The 17,500-nt window shown below is 41.0% G+C and overlaps 1 protein-coding gene across 3 annotated transcripts in view; it reads left to right on the forward strand.

The window, feature by feature from the left end:
- The first annotated feature begins 3,708 nt into the window (after positions 1-3,708).
- LOC125045167 (fibronectin type-III domain-containing protein 3a-like) overlaps positions 3,709-17,500 on the forward strand; it is a 17,872-nt gene continuing 4,080 nt past the window's right edge. The window contains exons 1-18 of one of the 3 annotated variants that reach the window (XM_047642322.1): positions 3,709-3,850; positions 9,303-9,435; positions 9,539-9,694; positions 10,872-10,978; positions 11,121-11,311; positions 11,467-11,598; positions 11,791-11,973; positions 12,107-12,353; positions 12,493-12,697; positions 12,900-13,118; positions 13,793-13,910; positions 14,068-14,290; positions 14,744-14,889; positions 15,929-16,189; positions 16,385-16,600; positions 16,755-16,921; positions 17,138-17,268; positions 17,490-17,500. The exon at positions 17,490-17,500 is cut by the window's right edge and continues 184 nt beyond it. In XM_047642322.1, the coding sequence (XP_047498278.1) occupies positions 3,827-3,850; positions 9,303-9,435; positions 9,539-9,694; positions 10,872-10,978; positions 11,121-11,311; positions 11,467-11,598; positions 11,791-11,973; positions 12,107-12,353; positions 12,493-12,697; positions 12,900-13,118; positions 13,793-13,910; positions 14,068-14,290; positions 14,744-14,889; positions 15,929-16,189; positions 16,385-16,600; positions 16,755-16,921; positions 17,138-17,268; positions 17,490-17,500 (2,870 nt within the window). In that variant the 5' untranslated portion in view covers positions 3,709-3,826. Of the gene's footprint in view, positions 3,851-4,330; positions 4,370-6,199; positions 7,448-9,302; positions 9,436-9,538; positions 9,695-10,871; positions 10,979-11,120; positions 11,312-11,466; positions 11,599-11,790; positions 11,974-12,106; positions 12,354-12,492; positions 12,698-12,899; positions 13,119-13,792; positions 13,911-14,067; positions 14,291-14,743; positions 14,890-15,928; positions 16,190-16,384; positions 16,601-16,754; positions 16,922-17,137; positions 17,269-17,489 lie in introns of those variants that run through there. The other 2 variants (XM_047642323.1, XM_047642321.1) reach the window with 2 other exon arrangements.

Raw genomic sequence — 17,500 nt, forward strand, 5'->3', positions numbered from 1 at the left:
CATGTCACTCTCATCACTTGTACCCTGTTTGATTCCTCTCTCTATTCCCTTTCCCCTCCTCCCCCTTTCCCTCTCTCTCAACTTGTCATCTTCCTCATTCGAGATACAATAGGGTGAGGTAGTTAGCGTCCGAGCACATCAGATGCATTCATGCTCTCCTGGGCTCCACTTCAGTCACGCTTAAGAATATTTATCAGGATGCTCCTTGCGAGCGATATAAATACAGACAACCACCTCAGAGTACACAAGCACACGTCACTGGGAGGCGATGGGTACTTTAGAACTCTGTGGACCACAGAAAGACCTTGGGTAGTGGGCGGAGAAGGGGGAGAGGGGAAAGGGGAGGAAGAGGGAGAAGGGAGATGGACAAGGTCAGGGTCATGAGAGAAGAGAGAGAAAGGCGGGTTAAAAATATTTACGAAGACAATAGAAAAGGCACGTGCAGTGATGAAAAAAGTAACAACTAAAATTGAAACCATAATAACCTTCGCTCCAGCTGTGCCGAACCGAAGATAACTACCAATATTTGTTGTCTTTTGTTACCTGTTTTGCAGTACATGAATAATTACATGAAAATGCACTCTCAAGGTAAATGAAGGCTTTGGGGAACCTCGGTCATATGTCATAAATGTGTAAGTGTAACAGAGAGAAACTAGATAACACTAGGAAAAGTGCAGTTTTTTTGGGGGTGGAGGGGGAATCGTTGGATTTGCGGAGATTTTCTGGAGGTTGAATTAGGCGAGCGTTGGCGAGGGCCGAGCGCCAGTGGGAGGAGGAGACCGCACAGCCACAGCAGTTGCCGACGTGTCACAGAGCCCCCCCCCCCCCCCCCTACACACACACACACACACCACCGCCCCGCCCCCTCTGCGTACTCGGTGGCCTCCGGGCTTCGCGCTGCCCGGTAACAGGTCACTCGGCGGCGCGGGTCATGATGGCATGAGGTCATTAAAGCTGACCTTCGTGCTAGCAACAACAACTGAACCAACTCTTGCGGGAAACCTGGCTGGGGGCGGCCCGTGTTCCCGCGCCCGGCCGGTAGGCGATGGCTGTGCCGTGCCTAATGGCTCTCCTTTCTCGTTTCTGCCTTTAAGGAAGGGAAGTGCTTGCATGCCCCCCCCCCCCCCCACCTCTCTCTCTCTCTCTCTCTCTCTCTCTCTCTCTCTCTCTCTCTCTCTCTCTCTCTCTCTCTCTCTCTCTCTCTCCCTCCCTCTCTCTCTCTCCCTCCCTCTCTCTCTCCCCCTCCCTCTCTCTCTCCCTCCCTCTCCTCTCCCCTCCCTCCCTCCTCCCCTCCCTCCCTCCCCTCCCTCCCTCCCTCCCCTCCCTCCCCTCCCTCCCCTCCCTGTTTCCCCATCTCTCCTTACCTCTAGCAACTAGTCCCTTGCACATTGCACCGCGGTCGTCTCTCGCCCCTTTAATATCCGTGCATCCGCCATTCACACCCCTTTAATATCTCTGTCGCGTCTGAGGTCTTTGCAAACGCTTCGATTTTCCCCATTTTTGCTGTCTTTTATGATCAGACTCTTCTCTCTATTTTTTGCATTTTAATACGAATTCGGAATATGATATTGGTGATCGGGTTTTTTTTTTTTCGAACCGTATTGTTTAAAAATGGTATCTTTGGGTCGGGGGATGTTATATTATCGTTAGTTCGCGGCTTATCGTTTCAGTCTTCGGCGTTCGCGTTGACCCATTTCGCATCGTGCAAAAGTTGGGCAGGGCAAATGCAGCGGGGGACAGGGGGGTGGGGGCTAAATTATACCATTTAAAGTTGTGTGTTCTGTTCATCATCTGTTCGGTTTGTGATTGAGAGTACGGGAAAGGGGGTGGAGAGAGATTGTTAATTCAGGTGGTAAAGATTGGATGATTGTGCGTGTGCGTGTGTATGCGCATGCGCACGCAAGTGCACGCAAGTGCACAAACATACACATACATATACAAATGCATATGCATATAAATATGAATATAAATATACATATACATTTGTATACATTTTACATATTAAATTACTGTGTAAGTGTATATATATATACGTATATATATATGTATATATATACGTATATATATATACACGTATATATATATATATATATATTTATATATATATATATACGTATATATATAGATAAATATACACAAAAATATTTTTATATGTATATATACGCATACACATGTATACACATACATATATAAATATACATACATATATAAATATACATACATATATAAATATACATACATATATAAATATACATACATATATAAATATACATACATATATAAATATACATACATATATAAATATACATACATATATAAATATACATACATATATAAATATACATACATATATAAATATACATACATATAAACATACATACTCATACATATAAACATACATACTCATACATATAAACATACATACTCATACATATAAACATATACATATTCATACATATAAACATATACATATTCATACATATAAACATACATATTCATGCGTAAATAGATACAAAGACAGATGTCTATGTGTACACCTGCACAAATACTACATGCATGACCGTAACTTGTACGATCACGCAGACGGGCAGTGCCTCCCCTGTCGCAGGGGCGGCCGCCTGAGCCCGCCGACTGACCGGCCGCCGCGCCTCCCGACCGCCGCATACAATCGATGCGAGGAAATCTCCGCGAATTCTCCCCGCGTCGGCAGCGACTTGGCTGGTCCGGCCGAGGAGGGAAAAACTGTCGTACGGAGACAATCAATAAAACCCTAGTAAATTTCTCGCGCCATGTCGGGTTCGTTGCTCCCTTTTTTCTTCGCTCTTTCTGCTACTTTGTACCGCTTTATCTACCCGCAATGAGCGAGTCTGGGCAGAGAGAGCGAGGTCCCTTTAGCGTCCCGTCGCTTGGCAGAGGAGCTTCCTGGGAATGCTCGAAGGAAAGCTCAATCGCGAGGATTAACTTCATGAATTGGTCCGGTCATTCATGTTGAGACAACGAGCATATTCGTAAAAAGGTTTTAGTTAGTCCATTAATGAAACTTTAAAATTGGTGGTCCATGTAGGGGATAGACTAGTTACGTTAGTTCAGCGGAAAATAGAAGGTTTTAAGGAGTAGGATTGCGGCATTTGTAGTTCAGAATTTGGTCTAGTGTGTCTTATCGTAGTGAAGGAAAGAAACAAAATGATGGTAAATGAAACGGATAGAGGAATGTGGCATCGCTGTGAGTGTGTGTGATGACGTGTAGTATATCCTCCTCTCCCTCCCTTCCTCCCTCCCTCCCTCCGCCACACACCCTCTTCCATCGTTCGAGATATACCTTTGTCTGGGTAATTGCTTTCGTCCTGTGGATTAATTCATTAGTAACAGTCCAATGCAAAGGTAGGTAATAATATAATAGTAGTAAGAAAAAGATTATCAGGAGAAGTATGTTGCATTGGGTGTGCGACCCCCCCCCCCCCCACTCCTCCCTATCTGACACGTAGTATATGCCACGTTGCCAAATATCTCTGGGGTGCCGCTCTCTTTTCTTTCTCTTCTCGTTGCAACTACGGCATTAAAACTCTAACTCAACCACACATTCTAAAGTGAGGTAAAGCAAACGCACCCAATCGAAAGGAGAGTCTAGCTGACGCTAAACATAAGGAGGAAAAGTCTTCGCAGAGCACGGGGGGCGCCGGTCTTGGCCTGTCCCGTCGTGGGTTTGCAAACGGCGATTTTCCCGAGCCATTTTCACGCCTCTCGTATTAGTATATTTGTCTTTTTTTCTGAGCATTCATGCGACTGTGAGATTTCCCGACAACCATCATATTGTGCGGAACAACTGATGATGAAACCGACAATGCGCAAGGTAGCCTTCGAAAGAAAAAAAGCGAGATATGTGGCGATACGACTCGCCTCCGCATTCCGACTTGCCTACCTGTGTGTTGCTCTTGTCACGTAATATTTAGATAGTGGCATAACATAGCGGTTTCACCCAATTGTTTATTGTCTCTGCGACAGGAGTGCGTTTCTCTGGTGATATTTAAGTATATGGTGGTCATGGGCGCCGGTGTTATCGTGGGCACATGCAAGCACGCCCAAGTTGAATAAACAACTGTTGAGGAACATGCTTGTGCAGTTTACACTGTGGAATGCAAATTCTTGGAAGCGTGATTGTAAACTCAGCACAAGAGTGTTAGTTGTGAAACAAACCTAAGATCAATGTTATAAGACAAACCTAATCACAAGGACATAGTGTTGTGTAACAGTCGTGAAGTGTTGAAACGAGGAAAATTGTGGCGTGCACACTGCATTACAACATCTGTAATGTTAAGTGACATGTAATCATGTAAAATGACGTGTGATGAAGGACGTAATTTGCCTGCACGTGGGTTAATAACTCGACCATATTGTTCGATGTTGTGTGGTTTGAACGTAAGATATGGAGTAGAGTTAGGGTCTCTCTCATGATGAGGAGTATACAGGGTGCGGAAGTGGACGAGGTTTGATCTCCGACCAAGGCGTTGGTGCTTTAAATTCACGAGGATATTAGCAGTTTAGGGATTTCGGGATTTAGTGTGAAAGGAAACTAATAGACATACCAGGAAGAACGAATTGTCTTTCACGCACTTTCCTCCTTACGGAGCACGCATATTTGCTCTCTCTCTCTCTCTCTCTCTCTCTCTCTCTCTCTCTCTCTCTCTCTCTCTCTCTCTCTCTCTCTCTCTCCCTCCCTCTCTCTCTCTCTCTCTCTCTCTCTCTCTCTCTCTCTCTCTCTCTCTCTCCCCCTCTCCCCCTCTCCCCCTCTCCCCCTCTCCCTCCCCTCTCCCTCTCCCTCTCCCTCTCCCTCTCTCTCTCTCTCTCTCTCTCTCTCTCTCTCTCTCTCTCTCTCTCTCTCTCTCTCTCTCTCTCTCTCTCTCTCTTCTCTCTCTCTCACACACACACACACACACACACACACACACACACACACACACACACACACACACACACACACACACACACACACACACACACACACACACACACACACACGAGAGAGAGAGAGAGAGAGAGAGAGAGAGAGAGAGAGTGTCTTGGCTCTGTTCTCATCAAGTTAGCAGTCAACTTCTAATTAAAGGATTGATTTGTACCAATAAAAGTTAAGCAATTTTGAATTGGTCTAATGAGGTTGTTAAGTGAGTCTTAACCGGATGTAATTGTTAGGAATTTGTTGAAGTGTTTGCGGGAGGAGCCTCCTGTTCTCATTAGCGGTCATGTATGATATAGTGGGAAAATATATTTTTGTCGTATTCATAAACTGCCAAGATATATGAATATAGTTATCTCGTATAGATATTTTAGTGATTTTTATGGACTTAAGTTTTCAGAGAAGTCGAGAAGGGTATCTTATGAAATAATTCGTTATACATTTCTCATTTTATGGTATTTTGAAATACAAATGTCCAAGCCTTCGAAAATGTCTAAAGTTTTGAGTGGGAAGCGTGTGATTCTTTCATAGCAGGGGGGGGGGGGCAGGTTGGGATTTCGGCTGACAATTTGCCGCGGATGATTTGGTGAATTCAGAAATATTGATGAGCCACGAGACAGACGGACAGAATGAACGTATATATTAAATACAGTATGCATACAGATTCGCCCATCAGAATGCGCAGTAAACCAAATGTAACGAGAAGGACGAGGGCATCGCACGAGGCATCCTTATGCAACGACAGGACGTGCAAGCGGCGCCGCGTTCGTGCGCATGTAGTCGATTTTCAAATTCAGTTTATTATATTAGTCATTAAGCAATTCGAGAGTAAGATAAGTGCCACGCCGTCCATCCATCACCCCTTGGAGTAGCCTCAGAACAAATAGAACGCCCACGAGTAGTCGCTCTCGGGATGGGGCGAGGAACTATCATTACTTCATTTAAACAGCTTTGAAGGGACGCGTTCTTCAGCACATGATAGTCCAGCTGTTCCCCGCCTCGACAGCTGGTGGTAATAAGCCATTGCCGAGCGCAGATGACGAGGGTTTGAAATATTAATGCGCGACTCGAGGAGTGATGGAGGCGGGGTTATTACGGCGTGCGCTGATTAGTTTTCGCCGTCGGGGTCAGATTCCGGTCCGTGGGGCTTATACGCTATGATGATCGAGTATTGGGGAATTAAGAGGCGGAGGGTGGGGTGAAAGTCCAAAGGGGGATCGACGTATTTATGATGCTCATTCGCTTTTTTTCTCATCTCAAGGATACGATTCGTTGTTTGTTTTTAAAAGAACATACACGAGTGACGAAATCGCGGAGTTGACGAGTGTCTCACGTTCTCAGGGGCGCAAACGGCAAATATCACCATCGGCTCGCCGTTAGGAGAGAGTGAGAGTGAGAGTGAGAGTGAGAGTGAGAGTGAGAGTCGGTCTTCTAGGTCCTGGCGAACACGACTTACATCTGGGATAGCAGACGTCAGCCACCACATGCGCCTGTTGGCGTCTTGGCCTCCAGATGGTGTGGATGAATGAACTATCAGGAGCGACTAAAGAGCAAGAAGACAGCTGGCCTCACAGGAGGTTGAGAGGAGGAAACCAGCTGTTGCAAGGACGGGGCGACAGGAGACAGGAGGTCGAGAGAAACAGTCTCAGGCAAGGAAGAACAGATAGCCAGCGTCAGAACCAGCTGTCTCAAGGACGCCAGATCAAGTAGGACGTTCAAGCAAGAGAAGAAACTGTCAGCGCCTTCAAAATGGTACTTAGCAAGGGTCAAGACCAGGCGCCTGACAAGGCCTTTGCTGTCCCCCCTGCCTCGCTTGCCCCTCTGGCCACTGACCCCGGCGCGGTGACCTCTCAGCCCTCGGCCGAAGAGACTCAGTCCGCCAAGTTCACGTCTGTGGAGTCTCACACCGCAGGTGATATTTCCCAGACTACTGCCGATGATTCCGAGACGAAGCAGATAGATGTTGCTGACCCTGGCACCTCTCTGAGTACTATAACTAACTCCCAGCCTACAACTTCTGACCTGAAGGCCTCTCAGCCTGCAAGTGCACACACTGAGGGTTCTGTAAGCACGAGGGCTGATTCTGAGTCACCTCAGGCCAAAACTGAAGGAATTGACACTTCTGGCCCCAGTGACCATAACAATGAGCCCACACAAGACTCAGCAACCATATCTGAAGCCTCACAGACATCAAAAAGCGGGACTGATCCCATTCAAACCATTATTGCTAGTTCCATGACCTCCCAGATGCGTGATTCAAGCACTGTTACTTCCCATAATACTGATGCTCTTCCTGAGACCCCACAAACTGCACCCAAAAATAAGACAAAGAAAAGGGGAGGAGGGAAAGGTAACCAAAAAACAGAAGAGATTGTTGAAGAACCGGCAAGCAGCACAGGAACATCTGCCGCCAGTAACCACCCGATTGCCTCGTCACCACCTAGGTTCTTGCGAGTGAAGGGCCCCAATGGTCAAGTGACCACGTTCATGCTGGTGGTATGTGTGACGGACAATGTAGTGGACTTTGGGTAAAGTTTCTTGCTGTGAACATGGTTGTGTGTGTAAACCGTCATGTGTACAAATATAAGATATATGTATACACTATGACTGTCATACGATAGATTTGGTTGATGCTTTTGTGGTGGTACAGAGTTAAACTTTGCTTGGGGATTGTGCTTTTGGTATATAATTGTTGACTTTATTCCTGAATGGCTTCTCATACACCCTTTTCTTTGTCACATTTTATTTGTTCATATTCATATCATTATCATTATTGTTATTAGTGTTGCTGTTATTATTATTATTGTTATTATTATCATTATTATTATAATTATTATTATTATTATTATCATTATCATTATCATTATCATTATATTATTATCATTATTATTACTTTTATTATTATTATTATAATCATTATTATTAGTATTGTGTTGTGTTATCATAAACATCATTATTATTGTTATTGCTGTTGTTATTTTTTGTCATAATTGTTATTATTATTGTTGTTATTATTAATAGTATTATTATTGTTGTTATTATTAATAGTGTTGTTATTATTATTATTATTATTATTATTATTATTATTATTATTATTATTATTATTATTATTATTATTATTATTATTATTATTATTAATATCAATATCATTATCATCATTACCATTATCATTATCATTATCATTATCATCAACATTATTATTGATGATAACGAAGATTATTATGATTGATTATTCAGTTATTATAATAATGATTATCAGTGATTGTTATTGTTGTCAATTAGTATTATTATTATGCTATTATTTTTATTTTTATTATAATTTTGTTTATTATTATTATTTTTTTTATTATTATTTTTATTATTATTATTATTATTATTATTATTATTATTATTATTATTATTATGCTATTATTATCATTATTATTATGCTATTATTATCATATTATTATGCTATTATTATCATTATTACTATTATGCTATTATTCTTCTTATTATTATTATTGTTATTATTATTATTATTATTATTATTATTGTTATTATTATTATTATTATTATTATTATTATTATTATTATTGTTATTATTATTATTGTTATTATTATTATTATTGTTATTATCATTATTATTATTATTATTATTATTATCATTATTATGCTCTTATTATTATTATTGATTATTGTCATTATTATTGATATCATCATCATTTATAACATTATTATTGATATTATATTTGCTATCATCATCAGTCATCATCAAGAATATTAATTGTTACTAGTGTTGGTGATGCCATCCTACTTTGTTTCTTTCATCCCTCACATGTAATTGTTTAGTGAGTGTTCTAAGCACTGCCGCTTGGTATCTTCTCCGCCCCCTCACGCCTTGCTGGGTCTTGTAGCTAGTTTGGAAAGGCCTAAGGAAGCTCTTTGGGCCTGAGTGTGACAGCATTATGTGTGGGCAACAGTGAATTTTTTACATTATTATTTTACCGATGTTACGGGAAATCTTCCTGCATATTAGTCTTTATAGAGGAGTAAGATAATATTTTTTGTGAAATACTTGGAAGCTGTTAATTGATATTAATTAGAAAGGGAAACATTAACTTACTAAATGATAACTTGTAGAAGGTGAAAGACTGCATAGGTTTAAAAAGCAGATTAGATGTTAAAGATGATATTGGCTTTCAGACCAAAATTTATTTACTTTCATGTAGATGCAGCTAGCTTTGATATATGTAAATGTATGTACTATGATATCCTACAGGAATGTCTCTTTTTTAGTTTTATCAACTTTGAGTTCTGTGACCCAGGAAAGCCAGCCTATGTGCTGACCAGATTTTTTTCCTTCCTTTGGCAGGGCCCGAATGCAGGACAAGGCCCACCCCAGTTTTTCGGACCTCCACCAGCAGGACCTCCTCCCCAGGGCTATGTGCCCCCATATCAGCCACCACCACAATACTCCCCTGTGGTGTCTCCGCCATTGACACAAGGTAAGGATATCATTTAGCCAGTGATTATTGTCATTGGAATTTCAATCATAAATTATGCTGAAATGTGTATGTATCATCGTATTTAATAATCATGCTCTTTCAGCCTCGCCACCACCTCACTACACCCAGAAGTCAGAACGGCACATGCGCCAGTATGAAAAACCTCGAAAGTATTATCAGCGACAGCCGCAACACCAGCATGTTAACAAATCAGGAACGAGCAGCCTACACAGCACCCCTCCCTTATCCCCTAAGAAAGGTATAGAGGCAGATTTTGCACAATCATTATTTGTTCTTTGGAGGCAGCAAAATATTTAGAAGTTGATTTTGATTCTGCTCATTCTATGTACAGTGAGACATTTTTTTTGTCCTAATTTAGTACATACATAGAAGACATGAAGAAGTTATTAGATACAGTGTCTCAAGTCCAAAAACCTTACCAGTCCAGGTTAAAAAATTATATATTCTTCAGTATATCCAATTGCTTACTTACATTCTCTTCAACTGAATGCTTCTGGGGAAAATGAATAAAAAATGGGAAAAATGCTCTGCTCATTTACTATATTTTTGTGAAATGTCTCTGCACATAGATGGCTCTGCTAGTGCTTAGCCACAAAGGAGTCAATTAGTAGACCATGTGACCTTACCTAATTTGAATTGGCGGGAAAAACATATTGTTTACTAGTGCTATGAATATCACTGGTGTCATTTTTATTATAAACATTATAATTACTATAATGTTATAAACATTAGTAACAGCAAAATAAGATAACGCAAAATGTTTTCGTAAATCAAAGAAAAGGGTAAACCGGTGAGAGAGTACTTGTAACTGGCTCATTAGGGACTTAATACAAGTGTAGCCATCTATGTGTATAAACAATCAAATAAGTAACTCTCAATGGGCATAGCACATACGTACATGTCATGCCCATCGGTATTGGGTTAATAATGGTTATATTCAAATGCTTGTTTTTCTGATTTTGGAAATAAGGGTCTTAGATTGAGAGTTGACATCCTTGATTTATACTACATGATATTGCTTAGTTGTGTAACAACATTAACTTGGTATCATTACTAGACTTGGCAAATGAGGTGATTAACAATGGCACCTCCTAAGGTTATTTTTGTTTATAATAATTTCTTCAGCCAGTCAGTGGAATAGTATCATATCTGAATATCTATGTATCAGGACATTTTAGTAATTGATACATCTTAAGGTCACCTTCAGAGAGAGGGGGAGCAGCTCATGCACTCACCCTAGGGGGGATGACCTGGAAGGAACTGTATGGTTACATGTGACATTGATTGTATGGAATGTGCATAATTTGCAGTTTCATATAGGTTTGGGAATAAAGCATCCATATGAAGTAAAGGATTGCTGTGTACATATGCTTTTTGTATAATTTATGATCTGGATTTTGCATCACCCCAAACAGAACTACTGCCCCGGAAGAATGCTGGAGAGGAAGAGATCCATGCTGAGGATGGTGAGGACCCCAGAAACAACCTTCACCTCCTCCTGTCTCAGGTTAAACCCCCCAAGGTATGTCCCTGACAGCCTATCACTTGCTTTGCTCCAGTTTTGCTTTTGATCAATCTTTTATTTTATTTTTTTCTTGAACATGAACTTGTTTATGGATGTTGATATATGTACTTTTTTTTACTAAGTTGTTCCTTTCCTGCAGGTGATAAACTTGACTCCCTATGAAGCTGTTCTCCAGTGGTCAGCACCGGAGCTAAGCAGTCAGCAGCAGGAGGAGATCCCAGTCTCGGAACTCCTGTATGAGGTCTTCCTAAACAATAGCCTGCACAAGTCCATTGCTGCTACGCAGGTTACAATTAGTGGGCTCAAACCGGCCACGGAATATAGGGTCTAGTGAGTGTCATTTGATTCTCAAGAGACTTGCCAGATATGTTACTACTAATAGCATATAAAGTGAATATGAATATTTTGCCATACAGTGTACCATTTACAAGGTTTAAAATTTTTCCACTGCTAAAATGTTTTGTAAATACTCTGACTATCTGCAGCTTGCAATGTGTATGTGGAAGTGTGCGTGGTGATCCAACCAACGTGACTCCGTTCCACACTCATTCTACTGTGCCCGACACTCCACAGCAACCTAGACTTGCATATAGAACAAAAACATCATTACAATTCAGGTTTGTATTGATCACAAAAGAACTTTTTTGCAATAACAGAATAAAATTAAGGATATAAGAATGTCACCACCTTGTCGTCAATATTGCAAAAGGGTTAACTCAAGCTTCCTTTGTTATCTGTTCACTTAAAAATAAATATATCAAGTGTTAGTTGAAGTACAAATCCTAGGATTCTTGCACTCTTGTTTTCAGATGGGGTGCTGTCAAAGAGAATGGTTCAAGGGTGACAGCTTTTGTCCTTGAGCTGTACGGAGGCAGTGGCGGGAAATGGGAAGAAGTGTTTAGAGGGCGAGGAAAGCAGCACACTATCACTAAACTCACCCCCAACACTCGCTACCATGTCCGTCTGGCTGCAGTCAATGATCATGGGCAGAGGTAAAATGTGCAAGATTCAATGTAGACTGCAATGATATGCTTATGAAAATTAGAAATAATATTATGGCTTGCTTGTTTTTTTATATATTTTGTTCTTTACTTCTTGTTGCTTACCCAATTCTTTTCCCTGCAGTGACTTCAGTCCGGAGGCAGTGGCATTTACAAGTGGCGTGGCACCTTCGCAGCCTTCCCCACCCAACTTAGAGCAAGCATGTATAAATTCGCTTAGTCTAGGATGGTCTAAACAGCCTCTTGAGGAAACGTTTACCCTCCAGATGGAAGATTCAATGAATGGATATGGCTTTCGGCCGGTGTATAATGGCAGTGACACAAAATACGAGTGTCAAGGCCTCAGAAGAAATGCTGATTATAAGTTTAGGGTAAGGGTGATGCAGCAATATTTTACTGACTGATAGAGAGTGAAATGATGACAATATAATTTTGAAATTATAGGTAATTATATTTCTGCCATGTTGTTTGTGTGTGTGTGGATAATATTATTATTATATTACTTGGCAGCTGTTTTCCCACAATGAAGAAGGCACATCACTTCCTTCGGATATTGTTTGTTACCGCACACTGCCTGACCGCCCAAAACCACCCTCCCCTGTGAGCGTAAAAGGTCGGCCCAAATCAAACAGGTTGTTGTTAACCTGGTCACCTCCAGCCGACCATGGGGGCTCCACAGTGACAGACTATAGTCTGGAAATCGACAGAGGCAGTGGTTCGTATTTGTTTTAGATAAGAAAGATTACTGATTTCTCTCAAAAAGTGCTTTTTTCACACTGTTGTACTTAAGCCTTACTGTATTTTATATCCATGAAAGATTTTTATTTAATTATTTGTGCTTAAATTAATAGGAAGCATATCTGCCAAAATGAAGTGCAGTTACTAACAAAAAGTCTTTTTTCACTCCCAACTTCCAGGTTTTGAGCTCATTTACTCTGGGAAAGACACTGAGTTTGAATGTTTGAACCTTGAACCGGGAAAGAGCTACCAAGTACATGTTTTATGCATAAGTTTAGGCGGCCTGAGTGACTGGAGTGAAACTGCGGTGGTGACCACAGAGGCAGTGCACCCAGGTGTCTGCCAGCCTCCTCATGTATTGGGGAAACCTAAGGCTTCCATGCTGCAGCTAAAGTGGGGTATGTAGTCATGTAGTTTTGTCTAGCTCTGCATGAACTTTTCAGTCTATATGCAATATCGTTGTTATTGTAAAAAAGGATCTGGATGTTGAGAGAGAGAGAGAGAGAGAGAGAGGGAGGGAGGGAGGGAGGGAGGGAGGGAGGGAGGGAGGGAGGGAGGGAGGGAGGGAGGGAGGGAGGGAGGGAGGGAGGGAGGGAGGGAGGGAGGGAGGGAGGGAGGGGGGGAGGGAGGTGGGGGGGGAGGAAACAGAGAGGAGGTAGTGTCAGGGATAGGGAGATGAAATGATTCTGTGATTTCATCAAGGCTTAGAGCTTGGATTTTGTTGTGTGGCATTGACACTTTATGGGTTGATGTTGTCAGAACTACTCTTCATATTATACCAGATATTAGATTTTAACAGTAAAGAAAGACATGTTCCTCACCTCTGACCATCATTACTTAAGAAAAGTATATTGTAGCAGAATGGAATGTTTTTGTTCTTGACTGTCTTTCATTGCTGGATTAGACAGTGTGGAGAGCTTAATAGATTGGTGGTGTCACAAATATGTATTAATTTCTGTGATCAAAGAAATCATGTCACTGATTTGAAGAGAAATCTATAAATCACCACTTAGTTGATGATTATGTCTGATTTTTGAAGTTGCAGTTTATTTATTAATTTGTTGCATTTCAGCCCATCCTGAATATAATGGTGGAGCCACTGTTACCGAATTCCAAGTGGAGATGACAGCACCAGACAATGAGAGAAGGCAGGTCTACTGTGGCCGAGACCTGGAATGCACTGTTGCAAGGTCAGTTCAAAGAAAGTTACATTATCTTGGGTTTTGTTATATTTGTTACATTCTTTTTTTCCACATGGGAAAGTTTGATTTTACTTCTTTGTATAAGGTTGTGAGTTTCCAGGATAGAAAAATCTTAAATCGTATCCCACTTTTCTTCCTTGTATAGCTTACTACCAGGTCGGCCGTATATCTTCCTTGTGCGTTGTGTAAATCGAATGGGACCAGGGCCATGGTCAGAGCCTCTCGAGGTGGTGAGTGGTGCTGGCCCACCTGATGCACCTCACTCCCTACACCTGGCTTGCCGTGGCCCACACTCTGTCCACCTGGCCTGGGAGGAACCAATAAACAATGGAGCCGCTATTGAGCAGTATAGTGTTCAAGTTGCAGAGGTAATTGAGAAAGAGCTGTGATTACTATTATTGTTATTATTTATTATTATTATTATTTTTTTATTTTTTTTTTTGACAGTGTACCAAGTGGTTATATTCCCTAAAGCCAATTGGCTGTGGGCCAGCTAAAATGCTTGAAAAAACAAAATTTTGGGGTGCATGTAACATGGTAGTGTGTGCCAGGTGTGGGTAACCAGCACATTTGTTCCAACCACCTGAGTACACTGTGGTATCAATGGCTTGACACATGTCCCCAGCATGTCAACCATTCTTGGCATGTGATGACTTCCTTGCCACTTGTAAGCTTTGACAGTACTATAGCTTATGAATTCAGAGTGAACACGTCTACAGTAGTTTTAATGCATGTTTGTAGGTCTTTGATTATACTCCCAAAAGACGTCCTAGAAATTTTGTCACATTGAGATCTCTAATGTTATCTATTCTTCATTACAGGTCTCATGTCCTCATGCAGAGTCCTCAGAATCTTCATCAACATGTGGGGACCCTGAGTCTGACTTGACATTCAACAATGCGTACACTGGGTCTACACCAACTGCAGAAGTGCGCAACTTGGCCCCTGCTACCACCTATGCCTTTAGGTAACAAAATTTTCCTCAATTTTGTTTGTATTATATCTGAAATGTTGAGGCAATTTTGGAGATTAATTATTTTAGCCTCTCCTTTTCATAAAGGTTTTACTGATAAATTTAGAACACATGCTCCTATGACATTTGAGAAGGTAAACCAGGTTCTCTGTAAGACAGAATGGACTGCATTCTAGGGATGCAGATTTTGTTGTTGGCCACTTTGCAAGGTGCCTTCTCCAATTGCTTTCCTCATGCCTGGTTGATTCCATAACCAGGAGGATTTCAAAACTATTGTCTCATTTTCAATAAAACTAGTTTGTACATTGTGGGTTTTTCTACCATAGTATCAACATGGTAGTGTGTTTTACCATTCATTTTTTTGTTTTGTTTTATAGGTGCTTCATTTTTTATTTATGATTGTGCGTTTTGCCATTGTTATCTGTATATATTTGCCATATTAGCAACTCTATATTTATTTTTATGTAGAGAGAAGAACCAAAACAGACATATCAAAGCAGTGATAACATGGTGATGAGTAGTGGATTGCCAGAGGTTTGGTGGTTGATAGTATATCAGGCTTAGGGGTAGGATGAGGATTGTGCATCTTTTTGATGAGGGCAGCAACATTATTGATGGAGAGGAAAGGAGAAAGCTTAGGAGGACCTATTATCTGGTGATTTAGAAGTCTTTTAGGGATGCTATCCCCACCCTCACATATTTTGGCAGCCAGTTCAAGGAAAGGGTAATCAGGAGAAGTTAATTGATTAGCTGTATACACACACTTTTGATAAAAATATCTCAAGATTCTTTTTGAATACATCAATCAAAAAGCAAAAGGAGAAACTGCAGGAATGGGAGTGTAGATGACATATTAGTCATAAACATGAGAACTTGATATAATATACTATTATTTTGTTTGGATACATGTCATGCATTTCAATTACTGACTGCATACTGTTTTTCACAGGTAAGTTCTAAAGCAAGGATATTTTTTTTAACTATACTGAGCCAAAGCATGAATAAGATCAACAACAAATTCTTGTGTTCACAGAGTGTCATGCAGCAATAGTGCTGGGGTAGGCCCTTGGTCACCCATCTCAACTGTTACAACACCTGCTGCCCCACCTGCTCCTGTGGCCTACATCTCGTCCTCTCCAGCAGCTACATCCGTGACCTTCTTATGGGGAGAGCCTGCCAATCATGGAGATCCTATCACACACTATGTTATTGAGATTGGAGATCGCACAGTCACCACACCAGGGCCAGATACAGAATACACCATCGAAGACCTCATGCCAGAGACTTTATACAAGTAAGTCACAGTTGATCACAGTTAATGTTTCTTGCATTTTTCTTCTGTACTTTTATTATTGTTTGTTATCCTTTTGCATTAAATTATTTCCTTATAAAAGGATATTTACACTTCAAAAAAAAAAAAAAAAAAGCCATTTGTTACGAAAAGAAATTATCCAAATAACTGTCTCTAATGTATATCTCTTGTCTCCAGAGTACGCATTCAGGCCATCAACAGTGTTGGTCCTGGAGGTCTGAGTGCAGTGCACAAGGTGACCACGAGGCCACACCCACCCACGCCTCCTACCATTGAGCTTGTTAGGGCATCCTACAACTCTCTGAGGCTCAAGTGGGGTGATGGGCGCAATTCAGACCTTCTTGTGTACTCTCTGCAGATGGAGTTTCCCAATCCTCATAGTCATACCACAGAGTGAGTTTGCAATGACACAGAAAATTTGTGACTTGAAGATAGTGCTGTTGTTCCTTTAGAATGAAGTCTGATGTATAAATTTTTTAATTTTATGGTTTTATTATTATTAACCTGGATTACAAATATTTTATTGATGTTAAAATGGAAATTGCAGGTTCTATCAGGTGTATAATGGAACAAACCAGAATTTCAAGGTAGTTCGACTTGAAGAGAACACTCTATACCGGCTTCGAATCTGCGCAAGCAATGAAGCTGGAGTGGGCCCTTATTCTCCTGTGGTTGAGCTGCGCACAACCAAGGCCCCCCCACCACCCCCCAAAGGTGATCAGGCTTCTTGCAAATTAGAGTTTGCTTTGTTATGTTTAGTGTCTCGTTTACTATATAAAAGTTATTGTAAGATGCAGATTTACCTCAGAAAATGAATTAATTCTATAGACATAATGCAAGATAAGGTACTAGGAATTCAAGGGCATCTTGAGTATTGTTAAGTCAGGCATTTTCTTGACACCAAAGTAATTTCATTATCTTTCATCACAGCTCCACGGGTGACAGAGGTTACAGATGGAAACCATCTGGTTGAGTGGTGCAGTGTACGATGCCCAGGGGAGGACTCAATCACATACCGTCTGCAGGTGCTACAGGCTGGAAAGGACCAGGATTACTCTACGGTTTGTTGATGAATAAGCATTTTCTTTTTGGAATTGCTGTGTGGATTTTGTGAAAGGCCTGTATCAGCAACATTTTTTTGAGTGTCCAAAATTATATTGAGTCTTATGGTGTATTTCATAGTCTTAATCCCTTACTCTCTGTATGATTCTTCCCTTTTTCCTTTCATTGTGTGTGATATTTGTATAAAAACTTTATCTAATACATTTGACAACCACAATAGGTCTTCACTGG

Source organism: Penaeus chinensis, chromosome 36 (assembly GCF_019202785.1).
Source record: "Penaeus chinensis breed Huanghai No. 1 chromosome 36, ASM1920278v2, whole genome shotgun sequence".
NCBI lineage: Eukaryota > Metazoa > Arthropoda > Malacostraca > Decapoda > Penaeidae > Penaeus > Penaeus chinensis.